This window comes from Palaemon carinicauda, chromosome 30, assembly GCF_036898095.1.
Source record: "Palaemon carinicauda isolate YSFRI2023 chromosome 30, ASM3689809v2, whole genome shotgun sequence".
Taxonomy (NCBI): domain Eukaryota; kingdom Metazoa; phylum Arthropoda; class Malacostraca; order Decapoda; family Palaemonidae; genus Palaemon; species Palaemon carinicauda.
Window position 1 is genome coordinate 65,844,525 of NC_090754.1, and position 15,036 is coordinate 65,859,560.

Genomic DNA, 15,036 nt, shown 5'->3' on the forward strand with positions numbered 1-15,036 from the left:
ATGCGTCTAGGTTGCTTAGAATTTCAGGTTGCCATGTTTGTCGAGAGATGCTCGCGTGTAGTATGCGTCCGCATGAGTGGAGACGCGTATCCCGCCGACCGCAAGGATGGGACAACTAGTTGAAAGGATCAACTTTGACTGTCAGCGTCTGCTCTACCGCCTCCCGACACAAGAGCCTATCTTTGCGAGGAGACGCTGCTGAGCATCGGAGAACTATGCTATATGATACTAAAGGAAAACCATACCTTTGATCTAGTGGTAGTCCTCACTCTTTTAGGAGAAAACATTTTTCCCCCCAGAAATCGTAAACGCTAAAAAGAGATGAAATTGACCTCCTACACTAGCGGGGCAGCTTGTGCGCCACCTCAAGCGTGAGCGAAGGTTAGAAGAGATCATCAACCGCAGCCCCGAGAGCGACCTGGGAGAGTCCCCATGACATTCCCAGTGCGCCTAGTGCGTGACCTGAACGTATCCCATGCTTTGAGTAGTCACCCGAACCCAGAAGAAAGTACTAAACAATTTCTCAAACTGGGGGCGGAGAGGAAGTGTAAACAGAAGCAAACTGAGCACCTCTTCTCTCGAAGAATTATACGTCTCGCGTGCTTTTGCTGCTAACACGTCGCCTTTTTTCAACAGAAAAACTTTCAGTAAACATCAGTCACTGAGGGATAAATTACTAGAAAACATATGACTCCTGAAAGGTCTCAGTCCTATTGATTGTTGATGACCAAGTCTAGGCTCTGCGACCTTCTAAGAGGACCAACTCTGTCTTTCCTGACTGTACTTCAGATTCCAGAGGAAGACCCAGGATTAAATATAACTCTTCTGACTTCCGCTCCTCTCGTGGAAGAAAAAACACACTCGACTGCTTCCCATTTAAGAATCGCAACACACCTGCTGGGAGAGCAAGTTCTGTTCACGTGCCTACCTGGCGATTAACTTTCTAGTCTAGTAGACAGGAAGAACGTCAAACGTCATTCGATTGAAGCTGCGCTCTGATTAAATAGACGACTTACAGACCAAGGGTCCGCTCTGTTCTTCTACCAGGGCTGCCAGAAGTTGTTTAGCCCGGCTCCCACTGCTGCTTGAAGGGGAGAACAGTCAAACCCTGCCTCGACTGGGCTTGACTCCTCTTTACCTTTGCTTCCTTTCCTCTGGTTTGAAAGTACTTCTGCCTATTAGTTTACCTCGAAAAGGTTGGGCAGAATGAGAATATGAAGTCCCCTCCTTAGTTCTACGAGAAGAGAAGGGCGTAGGTAAAACCTTACTGAATGTTTTAGTAACCAAAGTTTGAGTAGTCTTCTGAGCTCAATTTGCAGGCACTCCCTTAACTAAATCCTGCGGAAAAGGAGCCGAAGAAATGGGAGCAAAAGCAACTCCGATCTCTAACATGGAGTGATACCCTCAAAAAAGAAGGTACACAAAGTAGCTCTTTTCTATATAACTCCTGCAGTAAGTAAAGCAGCTAGCTCTTTCGAACCATCCCTGACTGCCCTCTCCATACAAGACATAAGTTGGATAAGACTACTTGTGTCCGTGTCCTTTATCTCGGTTACTCTTCTGCTTAAGACTCCCAGAGACCACTCAAGTAAATTAAATAGTTCCACTCTCTGAACTATCCTTTCAAGAGCTGGTCAAACTTCGACATTGACCACTACATTCTATTCCTTCTCATGGCCAGGAGACGGGAAGAATCTACCAGGTTTGAGAAGTCTCCCTGCGCAGACGCCGGCACTCCCAAACCCAAGACCTCCCTCGTCACATACCAAACGTTCGACCTAGAATTTAACTAGTCTGGTGGGAAAGCGAAGCATGTCCTGCCCAGAGCTTTCCTTAAATCCATCCATGCTCTTATTAACTTCAATACTCTCTTAGAGCAGGAAAACACCTTTTATGTATAGATGGAAGTCTCCACTGCCTTACTTAAGGTAAACTCATAAGGGGAAGATCGCAGAGTAACTGGTGTAAAACAGTCTGGAAAAAATTCCGAGAAGACTAGATTTATATAAGTCCACCGAATATTGAGGTGGTTTCTCTTCTTTTCTCTCTGAGATATCCTCCAATTGATCCTTGTGAGAGAGAACCTCATCCGGGTCTACTTCTAACAAATCAGAGATTGGAGCTAAGCAGGCGCATCAGTGGTAACATGGACGCGCTTGCGCTGTTCCATATCCACATCCAATTGACAGCCACTTGCCTTGGTTTGCTGTCACGATTGATTTATAACAGAATAAATCCAGCTGGCGCTTTGCCTCGTCCTGGTGTGCCACGCACACGTGATATTAGCGCTACCGCCGCTGGTCGCACTGGCGCTCTGCCCACTCATGACTCGACTGGCGTGGGTCGTCGCGCTGGCGCTTACACTCAGCGCCTTCATTAATTAACTTTTGAGCCTTCTCTCGCTTCCGCTCAGGCTCCGCTTGCGCCTCGCGCCTGCCATTTGGTGAACCTCATCAAGCTTAAACTAACGATCGGCTGTCTGCTTATTTTAATAGTTGTTGTGAAACAGAGCTGTGCCGAGACAAATCTACATTGACCTGCCGCTGAAAAGTGAAACTGGGAGACCGCCTGCGCGATATCACGTCAGTTCCAGAGATAGCAGGCCGCCTGTGCGACAACGGGTCTACCACTGAAGGCTAACGCCCAGGATCACCGTCAACAGCTGGACGATAAGACTTCATCATCAACGAGAGCTGTTGTTTGAAACGTAAATACGCAGAAGGAATCTAATATTGTTTTCAGCTCAGCGCCTGAAAAGCGCCTATAATATTTGACAACACTAATACCTCGCATTATCTATAACGAGGGTGAGCGCTCTGCACTCAAGAGTACTTCTGTTCGGGTCTAAAAAGACTGTAGCCCCTGGCTACTCTCTCGATTCCTTTCGTCGTTCGACTTAACTTCTCCCCTCCCGGAACTTGACAGAGGTCTAAGACTAGGATAACGATAGATCTGAACCGAAGCACTCTCCACTGATTAAAATTCACTGCGTAATTTAACACCAAAAATTTTCATTCCATTGTTTATTAAAAAAGGGATTTTGACGTAGGAAAAATCTATTTCTGGGCGAGGGACCTGTGCCGCCCAGTGAATAAGCTCCATTTAGCACTTATTCTTAGGTAATTTACTGCTAAATATACCAGAGAAAAAATGTAAAGGAGTGCTAGGTTAACTAGCTCGCTCACCTATTGGTGTCGGTATAAAATTGGGCGTATAATCCAGAGGTCCCGCACTATTTAGATTCATCCACGACAGAAACCCCAATAGAGGAGAGCCGTTCAACCTCACTCGGTACTACTAACACTGCATCCGCTCAGAACTCAACTCCTTTTAGCACGTCTTGTGTTGTAACCCGCATTTTTGTTGTGCTCTCGTTTTTCCACTTATTTTCATTGGATTATGGCTTCTTCGTCGGTTTCCCTTGAGACACCGTCTAAGTTAAGTACCAAGCTTGGTTTTGCTGTGTTTTGAGCAACCTAGATCGTTTAATATTTGAATTATAGGAGTTTATTCTCTTCGTTCATATCGATCTTGCTTGATCCCACTTACAGTTGGTACTCCTGTTTTGAGAGCTTTTAGTTTCACTCGCGGTGTTACTATATGTATTATTTTTATCATTAAATTTTATTTGTTATTGTGGATATTCATTATTTAGCGTTTAGAACCCTCGTGGTTCACTTTTTGGGCCGATATCATTTGCGTATCGTTATGGCTGCCGACCTTCGTTGCTAGGCGGCAATGTTATTTTTTTTTTTTTTTTAAGCCACCAGGTGTGTCTTTTGTGATTTAATTATTATGTTGCATGCCTTGCCCAAAAATTTTTATGTGTTTATTTTATATTATCAACGCTATTACTATTATAATGAATATTGTGCTATTACAATCATTTGAAAATCATAGTATACGTTCTCTCAAACGAAATGAACTCATTTAAAGAGAGACTTACCATTTTCTAAATCATTCGAATGGGAATGAAAAATACTGAATCCAATATAAATGCAGCGAAAAATTAAATAAGTAATAAATATTACCTTAATAGGTATAATATTTATAACATAAAATAAACCCTTAAATTAAGGAATTCCAATAAGAGATGAATCATCACTCGTATCTATTGGAACATTTACACTTAATATAAAAATAATTTTAGTATTCCACTAAGGAGACAACGATACATAGAATCGTGTAAATCGATTCGTATAAACATTAAGGGAAATTTAACTTCCTTCAATTTCTGACTAAGGAAAAGCACTGACAGGATCAATTAATTTCAAAATAAAATGTTCCTTTTATATAGTACAACTAAAAAACTTGAGAAGTAGGAAGAATGTACTATTCATAAAAATATCTACGAAATATTGTAGTATTGTAACAATACTGATAACAGCGTAACAACTGAACGCTAGTTCAGATTGAAGATTACCTCAAGAAAAACTATTAAAAGGATAAAATTATCTTAGATTAATAATCCTTTAATTAAATTTATAACTTAATATTTCAAAAGAAAGTATTCCCTTATAATTATTTGTAAAAGCAAGTCGACTTATAGCTAGCCTACGACATAAGGCTGTGACGTCATCAATGGACGAAATGTTTACCTTTCGTCCTATGCTTTAGTGAAGTTTAAAAAAGGTTGATAAATCTTTTAATCTTACCTTTTAAGTTATAAATACGTGAACACAGTTCAAATAAAAGAAAAAAGCAAAAGCCTAAACTCAAAAAACGTTAATACATCACCAAATAACGTCCAGAGTAAAATGCGAGAGCGAATTTCCAATAGAACCGACAGCCAAGCCGGCAGGGAAAATCTGAAGAGGTGGGTATAGTTCTACCTTTTGTACCGAGAGGGCACTAGTGTACACCTGGCATATCTGCGATAGCCACGTGGGAGTTTTGAATTTCCTACCGAGGCGTCAGGGATGCTAGCCATTCTTATATAACCAGCGGGTAAGTTTTATATTTAAAAAGATGAGGTTTTTGTACATCGTATGCCTCATAATTATACACTATAGTATATTCCTTGTGTCAAACCGATATTTTCCTAACATTTTAGTATTAAATAAGGTCCATTACCAACGAGTAGTTTTATATCTTTCCACGGCTATCTATCATGGAATTATTGTGCAAATTGTATAATCACTTCACAATGAATATAAAGCTGTTTTACACACAAAATGACAGTTTTACTAATATTTACAGTAAAATAATATAACAAAAATTATTTTTAAAAAATCATCCTATAATCACTTCACAATAAACAGAATAAAATGAAGCAAACTTTTGACAAATTTATTCTGTAATCAGCAGTAAAACAAATAAATATAGAAATGACAGTTACCATAGAGTAAGTGTGGATGTATACCAGAGGGTGACAAATCTCGTATGCACCAATGTTGGGGGATTCGCTGCCTTGTAGTGTTTGATGGAGGGCGAGAAATAAACCCGTAAAAGTAAGTAAGTAGGAAAGGGTTAAAATCTTTAAAATTTGTTATTTGTTCCAATATCAATGGAAATCTTTTGTCCTGACTGTCACTGATTGGTGGGTCAAAAGTCCCCATAAAACCAAACCTGTTGGTTCTTTTTCTTCTCTGGAAATTTTATTCTACCTAGTCTTGTTTGTGAGCAAAAGAGTGGACTCCAACAACCCCCTATCTGTCTATCATAGGGATGAATAAGCTAATAGCCCCTTGCCTGTCCAAGAGGATTAGTACGTGGTTAAAGGAGGGATCCCTTCCCTCAAAGGAGATAACAGTTCGGATAATATACCTGGCTTATGATAATCGAGTTGGTATATATTTCACTATCCTTCTTGTCTAAGGTGAATGGGAGACATACTTTTCTAAAGTATGAAGCTCTGAAGTGTAGTTTACTTGCATCAAGTCAGATTCAATGAGTAAAGCTTCATCTCCCAAGCGAGGGACAGAAAGAATGAAGAGCCAGTTATTCTACCTTCATTCCAAACTTACCAGATATCTCTGGTGAAGGCATCCATGAGGAATGAGCTTCTGCAAAGAGAAGAGGTGGCCAAGAAGACTGGCAGCGTCAAGGTGATATTTCTGTCTCGGACAGAAATAGTCATGCTACCTCCTTGAGCTTGCTGCTGCTATTATCGATCGGACTGGAAGACTCACTGCTGCTCTGCCTATCAGCATGTATGTACTTCAACCACTGTTTGGGTAAGAGATTCAACTTTTCCCAGTTTTTCAAAATGCATTCCCAGATTATTATTATTATTATTATTACTTGCTAAGCTACAACCCTAGTTGGAAAAGCAGGATGCTATAAGCCCAAGGGCTCCAACAGGGAAAATAGCTCAGTGAGGAAAGGAAAAAAGGAAATTAAAATATTTTACGAAGTGTAACAAAATAAATATCTCCTTTATAAACTATAAAAACTTTAACAAAACAATAGGAAGAGAATAAGATATAAGTGTTCTCAAGTGTACCCTCAAACAAGAGAACTCTAACCCAAGACAGTGGAAGACCATGGTACAGAGGTTGTGGCACTACCCAAGACTAGAGAACAATGGTTTGATTTTGGAGTGTCCTTCTAGAAGGGCTGCTTAACCCCTTGAGTGAAGAAGAATTGTTTGGTGATCTGTGTTGTCAGGTGTATGAGGACAGAGGAGAATATGTAAAGAATAGGCCAGACTATTCAGTGTGTGTGTAGGCAAAGGGAAAATGAACCGTAACCAGAGAGATGGATCCAATGTAGTACTCTCTGGCAGGCAAATGACCCCATAACTCTCTAGCGGTAGTATCTCAATGGTTGGCTGGTGCCCTGGCCAACCTACTACCTAATAAAAGCTAGAAGTCAAATAAGTCCTGTAGCAACAGCCCTAAAGAGGAGTGGGCCAAGGCTCATACCAAAGTGAACACTTGAGCATTACATTCATGAACTGATACATTGTACCATTGATGGAGAAGTGGAAGCACTTATGTATGTAGGTATATTCCAAAGGACTGCTGTATGGGTACTTGAAAGTACACATCCTTCAGATCCACTGAAAACATGAAACCTTCCTCTCTGATAGAACTTAGCACAGAAAATTCTGTTACCATCCTGAATTTTGTTTGATACAAACTCATTCAGTGGTGAGAGGTTGATGACCAGCCTCCAGCCCACAGTTGACTTCTCCACTACCAAGAGCCAACTGAAGAAAAACAGGCACTCATCTCAAACGACTTTGAACACGTTCTTATCCACCATCCTTTTTACCTCTACCCATCAGGCCTAAGATCTCAGCGATGTTGGAAGAGAAGAGAACTCTATACAGGGTCAAAGCAATGGGGGGCAGTGATATAGGGTCATAGCCCTGGACGAAACACAGACCCATGGCTCCGGCCTAGACACCACTCAGGTGCCATCCACCCTGTCCCCCTGAAAGTGGGGTGGTGTCAAAAGGAGCCCTTCCTTACAACTATGACTGGTGTTCTTAAACTTCTTTGACCTCCTCTTTCTCTTCATACATCCAATCCTCACCTCAGGCTCTGCAAGCAGGTGTCAAGGTCTAAGCAACTGATGAAAATGACTCTCCCCAGAAGGGTTGCTCTAACAAGAACATTAACACAGGGGATCCCTGTTTTGGGGGAAGGGGTAGACACACTCACAGGGGAGCACAGCACAGACATAAGAGGGGTCACAAGCACAGAGGAAGCCGGAGTCACAGGCTCAGGGTACCCAGGCATAAGGGTCAGGATGACCGATCCAGAGGTGTTGCACGTGGTAATGCCCAGATCTGAGACAACATGTGCACTTTCGGCCTAAAGGCCCACTTATGCTCAACCTCACGAGTCTTAGAACTTTTCTGGCTGGTACCATTGATAGAGGATGAGCTTTTACAGTCCTTTGGGCTTGGGAAGGGGCACCACTGGGGAAACACTGGTACTGGGGACCCAAGGGGAGAGGTAGCCTTGGCTACCTGTTCCCTTAATGAGTCATAGAGGACCTATCTGAAAGACATAAAGAGGCCCAAGACTTATTTCGGTCAAACTCATCGTCAGCAGTTTGTACAGAAACAAAGAGCCTCTAACTTAAAATGGGGTGCGGAAAACACCGAGGAACACTGCATATCACTAGAACTAGAAAATAACACCGACGTAATTTTGAGGGCTTTTGCTCTTGAAGTATATTTCTCGGGGACTAAGCCAGGAGCATACAAACAGGAGTGGCGGTAGCAGACGCACTCCATGAAGGGACGGAAAATGCATAAGACCTCCTTGGTGTCTTCTTGGGCATTACCAAGACTGAAGACAGAAAGCTCAGCTCTCTTCCTCTGACTCAAGGTATATGCCTATACCTGCAACTGCACAGGAGGCCATAACCTACATTCACCACGGGAATATGATTGCGAACAACAATGCTTTTACAAAGAAGCAGAGTAGGGATCTAAAATTAGCACAAATTAGATAGAACTTCAATCCTTTCCCAGCAAGTATAAATGTCTTGCTTCACATCCATAGCAATCAACAGCCAGCAATCATTTCCTGAAAAATGAAAATGAAAAATTTGATCGAGGGTGAAATAGACATCTGTAAACATTGTGGCTGAAAACAAAAATGAAGAGCTTCTAACTGGTGGAGGTGTTGGGCTTCTCACCTAGGCTCACCACTTACAGTTAATTATCTCATTAACAATTCCAACAACCGGTTCCAGCACGCACTGAAAACGTTACTATTTAAAGAACAAAAGGTCTGTGTACATGTAGGAACTTCTTTCCCTCATAATCTAAATTGTTTTTACTACTTTCGAATATCAACTACATTACTTTTATCTTTTTCCTTTAATCATAAACACTCCATTTTCAAAATAAAAAGTACAAAGACTGCTTTCTTTCAATATTAAATACCATAAGCTGGCTTTCTCTAATATATTTTGTACAAATTAATTTGAAAATAAAATTACTGTATTTCTCACTTTCAAATTAATCTTACCATTATAAATAATTGATAATGATTGACTGACCACATATACAGTACATGGTGTTATAACTGCTAAGACCCTTGGCATCAATTGTAATCAATATCTGTATCTAGTGATAATCAAATCCTTTCAAATGATTAAGGCCAATACAAATCTATAATAAAACTTCCCAAAAATGGTCTTCAATTAGTCTAGATGTTCAAAGTTTCATAAAAAACAATTCAGTTACCAAAAAGCCTAATTACACAAGCTTACCTTTCAAGGTACCGTGGGCAATGTGCTGACTGTCAGTGCCAATTCTGACAACAGCTACACATCGGGTATTCCCTGTTAATAGCCATTCATTGCTCCCCACACCACCTCCCCCGCTGTCAGCTGCACTGCCACTATGCCTTTCCAAAATAGCTAAAAGCTGCTGTGCTGCCTGGTGAACACGCATATAACGTGGGGGCTCAAATATTTTTCTTCCTCTCAGTAAATTTTCTAAGCTTTGCTCTTTCACTTTTATATCTGGAATCAAACCATGGTGTAAGATCATCAGCATCAAAATATATGGCAGGTAATAAAACAGGGAATAATTTCTTTTATGGATGGTAGAGTAGAAGATGCAATGAAATAACATGAAATCCATACACTAAGAATATAAATAAAAATGAGGAACAAAAATAACTACACAGCATAGGAAACCTCATATACAGTATGTTCCAATTCATAGAAATTACATATGATAAAAACACTAAAAGGAAAAATATCAAAGGTTCTGCATAGGTCCCACTTAATATAAGTTTTGCTCTTATTTTTAAAATGTTACATGCTAGCATTATCCAGATAAATAAAACAAGAAAAATTTATTAACTTGCAAATGAACAATAATTGAAAGACAGTAATTTTGCTCCATAAAACTGAACTGTAAAATTTTGGGGCAATCTTATTTTCCATATTTGGGGTTGATGTAAAGTGTGGTCTCCAAGGACTTCCCTGTTTAAAGCTAGAACAGGGAATTCAGTATGACATAAATTATCAAAAAAATATTCCCCTGCTCTGGGCCCGGTGTTTTGACATGCATAGTACAGACTCAGTGTGTATAAGGGAGACCCACGAGTTCAGGCTCTAATGAACTCGTTACAGCACCTCTAATGCTGAATGTCATCACCGAGAATCCATAAGCTTCCATGTGAAATACAATACTGTACAGCACAGCAATTTAAAATTATTGCACGACGTAGCAACCAACATAACATTGGGTAAAACAACATAAAGTAGATCTCAAGTTTCTATTTAACACTTAAAGATGAGTGATGCAAAGCAGGAACTGACATAGAGTACTATATGTCAAACTGATGTACAAAGGGGTATTATTGTACTGTTAAGTAACAGATATCAAGTTATGATTTAGTTATCCACTATTCTTTGCAATAAAATTAACAAAATAGTGGGGTACAATTACCATTCAAGATTGCTGTCAGTGTTTATTTAGTTTGTATATGTGATCGGCTTCATATGATGTATGAAGCCATTTCCTCCTGGATTTTTGGCTGCAAAGAGGTGTTAGAATTTTTGTAGCCTGTCAGCTCTCCCCTTTCCATGATTTCATCTACCCCCTTTCATTTTAATTACTGTACAGTATTAGATTTTTGCAAGTTTGATCACTTACCACATAATTTTTGACTAACATAGCATAATATGTTTCATGGCTGCCAGCGTATACAGTTGGCCCTCCTTCTTGGTGAGGATTGGGTGACAGACATGTGCGAAAAGCCAAAATCCGTAAATACTTGACGCCCTACGGTAGGACAACTCATAACGCTATCCCTCCGAACCAGAACACTGCCTACGTGAGTTACCCAATATGTAACCCACTGTACTGCACTACATTTTTTCACGTGGTTTCTATCATGGTATTGCAGTTCATATTACCTTTCAGAGGTAATTCTACATTAGTGACAAAACTTCAGTACTGTACATAGTAAGACGACTCGTAACACGAAAGTAAAGTCATCACTACACCACCCTGTGTATAAGTAACAACGAAACACTCTTGTTTCTAGCTAACAATAATCACTGATACTGTAGTGTATATTACTGTAATATATGAGCAGTACTATCACTACAGTAGTTTAATTAGCTAAGGTGAGAAAATATATCACTCATAAGTGATCGCAGTCTTTGTAAGGTTGCCTCACAACCCTACCAGCTCATCACCTAACACATAGCTTGTATCTGCTGTACAGTAGATACAGTATACAGTATAGTACTATAAATACACTATTGGTGGTTCTTTTTTAATGAATGTATGAATATTTATTGTATAACAAGAGTAAAAAAAGTAAGATAAAAAAAATTACTATACAACACTACTACAGTAAGTGTATCCAATGTTTTACGCAGTGAAGCATTCGTTACCCGTACATTGGTGTACAAGAACTGTCCGATAAAAATCTTTACGTAACACTTGTACATATATTAACACTCTTTCTTTACATTAAATTTTGACTTATAATCCCACAAATTATGTATATTTCTTCCTTTCATTATTTTTATCAAATTATTTTCTGCTTATTATTCCCCTTAAATAATATTTGATGCCTTCCTACCTCATAAACTACAAACATTTTAGTTTAACTAGAATAAAAAAAAAACTTTCATCCACTTTCAGTAAAATATTACAGTATCTATAACATTTTATTTTAAATTCTTCCTTCTTTTCTTGTTGCTTTTCATTTCCCTTATTCACAAATTTTATTGTTCATTATACCCTTTCTTATTGGTTATTACTCCTATTCTCAGTATTCCACACAATATTTTATGTGATAATTCTATTCTTTCCCATATCTGAAAACTGTAGTGTTCAAGCTCTACCGAGAAACCTGTGGCCTATTTCATTTTCCACATCCCCTCAAAGCTTACATCAATTTGTTTGCTTTAAGAAGAAATGTTTTTCCTCTATCTCTTTTATCTCTAAACAGAAAAATTCTAACTTTTTATAAGAAATCTCCTCAACTCTTAATTACTTTTCAATTTGTTAAAAAAAAAAATGGCTGTTAGAATGAAAAAAAAAAAGTTTGACAGCTTTGACTGATTAACAAGCTAACTGAACTGGCTGCCACAAAGGGAAATTTAATTCCCCATTGGCCATAGAGGTTCATACTACAAAATCATAATTATCTTAATACACAGTATTGTAATTCTAAAAAGCTTTCTTTAAAAAAAATGTTAATTTTTTTTTGTTAAATAATTAAGTTACCAATTATTGTAAATGCTATATAAATTCTAAATTTCTCATTTTTCTTCAATGAAATAACAATTCTTCTAAAAGAAAATTATTCAAACATAAAATCAAATAATGATAAAATTTCCAATTCTTTACAGTTTTTCATAGTGAGCAAGAGAGATAATCTTTTCTTATAACTGTAATGCAAATTTAAATTTTTACATAGCCCTTTATATTACATATCAAATATTTACATACAGTACATATGAACATCTTTTAATAATTTTATTATTAGAATTTCTATGCAAAGGGTTTATCACTGAATAGTTTACATGTGTTAGCTATAAACTGGTCATGTATATTTGTTTGTTTTTCATTAATGTACTGTGCAGGGAGCTGGTTGAAGACGTCAGGCTACATGCAATAATAATAACCGCAAGGGAAACTTTTTAAAACATTATAGGGATCTCTGAACTGCAAATAACCAAAACCGAGAAGATGGAGGGCTGACTATAATACTTTTTATGAAAGGTTTCAGCTTTCAAGTCAGTTTAGGAGTGTTTACATACAGTAAGTGTCACGATTTTAGTCTAACTTATGTTATTGCCCCCTTTTAAATGATGCTTGGACTAGAAGAGCCTATTCTTTTTTTTTTTTTTTTTTTCATATGCTAGCCTAATACATGTGTTTACTCTATTGATCAGTCACTCAACACTGATCATTTTGGTGACTTTTGGTTGTGTATAAAAAAAATCTCAGCCATCAGACATTACACCTGAGTAGGCAAAATTTTACTGTTATGGGTTAACGGGACAGCAAGACAGTACATCTTCACTCTACCATGGCCAAATTGAAAGGTGACAAATTCGTAGATAATTTGTATTTTTCCTAACTATATAAACCTTAGCTATTTAATAGGGGTATTACTTTTGGCGTAGCTGAAATGACGTCATCAATTTTTAACGAGGGTTTACTACCCACACCGCTAACTAGTTAGCGGTGGTAGAGGAGGGTAGCTTGCTACCCATCCCCTCTCACACACACGTGCTTGAACTCACTTTGCTTGGAGGTAGGACTTCAAGAGGGATAGGGCTGGCGGGCAAGTTTGGTTAAAAAGGTTTGTATAGTTAGGAAAAATACAAATTATCTAAGAATTTGTTATTTGTTCCATAACTGGAATACAAACCACACTATTTAATAGGGGTGACTCACCCATTAGGAAGGGTGGATGTCCCAGCCAGTCTGGCTTTTGGCTTTGCCCGGGGACTCCTTATTTGAGTGTGTAAGCAACCAAGAAATAAGGAGTCCCTGCACCTCGCTAGAACCTTGCTACGCAAGGTCTGCGGCCTAGGCAAGCTGTGTGTGAAGGTATGAAGAAGTGTGACTCATCCTAGAAAGTTGTTCTTTAGTTTTTTAGATGGAAACTTGTAGACTGGGACTTTCCCAATACCATCTCGTCAGGGTATGGGGACGTAACAATATTAATCTTAATACTAAGAACACAAGGGAGCATGGTTTACCTGCAGTGGTTTGAGGTCAGCTATGCAGAGAACCCAGGATGCTGCTTTCACCAAGAGAGGGGATGATGAAGAAAAGAATACGGGCCAGTCAAACCTTTTCATTCATGCAGACTAAAACCAGGTAACAATGCCCTTAACCTCCTGCTACTTGTCCAATAAGGAGCTTGAGGTTTTAAACCAGCTGTTGTGCAGCCACCACAGGACCGATAGAGAACGTATCGAGTCTCCTGTGGGTCACGTCTTGCAGGTAGTGGGATGTGAACGTTGTTTGATATTTCCACACCACAGCTTGAGGAATCTGCGTTACTGAAAAATTTCTATTGAAGGCCAGGGACGTAGATATACCTGACATCATGTGCTCTACGGGGACGTGACGGAGGAGGGTCTGGATTCAGTGCCAGGTCAATGACCCTGCGAATCCATGCAGAGATGGTGTTCTTGGTGACCCTCCTCTTAGTCCTTCCTGTGCTGACGAATAGTGCTGGCACACGAGGACGGGCTGCGGCTGTTCTTTGAGGTACAGCCTCAAGCTCCTTACTGGGCATAGTAAGAGATGGTCTGGGTCATCTGTTACAGTACGGAGACTAGAAATCCGGAAGGAGTCGAATCAAGGATCTGCTACTCCTGGATTCTGAGTCTCAGGGACGAAGCTGAACGTTACCTTTCCCCATCCCTTTGAATGGGCAATGTCATTCGAGAGACCATGAAGTTCGCTGACTCGCTTGGCCGAGGCCAAAGCTAGCAGGAATACTGTCTTCCAGGTTAGGTGGCAATCTGTTGCCTGGCGTAATGGTTCATAGGGAGGTCTCTTAAGAGACCTGAGAACTCGAACCACGTTCCATGGGGGAGATCTCACTTCCGACTGAGGGCAGGTAAGTTCATAACTATGTATGAGTAGAAAAAGTTCTAGCGATGAGGAAATATCCATTCCTTTCAGCCTGAAGGCAAGACTTAAGGCTGAGCGATAGCCTTTCACTGCCAAGACTGAAAGGCGCATTTTTTCACGCAAATACATGAGGAACTCCGCTATTGTTGGAAAAGTGTCATCGAGTGGAGAGATACCCCTTCCATGACACCAACCACAGAAGACTTTCCACTTTGCCTGGTAGACTGCTGCTGAAGACTTTCGCAGGTGTCCAGACATCCTGATTGCAACTTGTTGCAAAAATCTTCTCTCAGAGAGGAGATGCTGGATAGTCTCCAGGCGTGAAGCTGTAGTGAACCTACGGCTTTGTGGAAGATGTTGGTATGTGGTTGTTTGAGTAGATTGTGTCGTGGAGGGAGTTCGCTTGGTGGCTCCGTAAGGAGTTGCAGAAGGTCCGGGAACCATTCCGCGTGATGCCATAGCGGAGCTATGAGGGTCATTGAAAGATTGACCGATGT

At 39.8% G+C, this 15,036-nt stretch overlaps 1 protein-coding gene across 3 annotated transcripts in view; it reads right to left on the bottom strand.

The window, feature by feature from the left end:
* Positions 1-15,036, bottom strand: part of Dph5 (diphthine methyl ester synthase) — a 135,128-nt gene that overhangs the window by 39,295 nt on the left and 80,797 nt on the right. For all 3 annotated transcript variants that reach the window (XM_068353967.1, XM_068353966.1, XM_068353968.1), the window contains exon 5: positions 9,178-9,432. In XM_068353967.1, the coding sequence (XP_068210068.1) occupies positions 9,178-9,432 (255 nt within the window). The remainder of the gene's footprint in view (positions 1-9,177; positions 9,433-15,036) is intronic.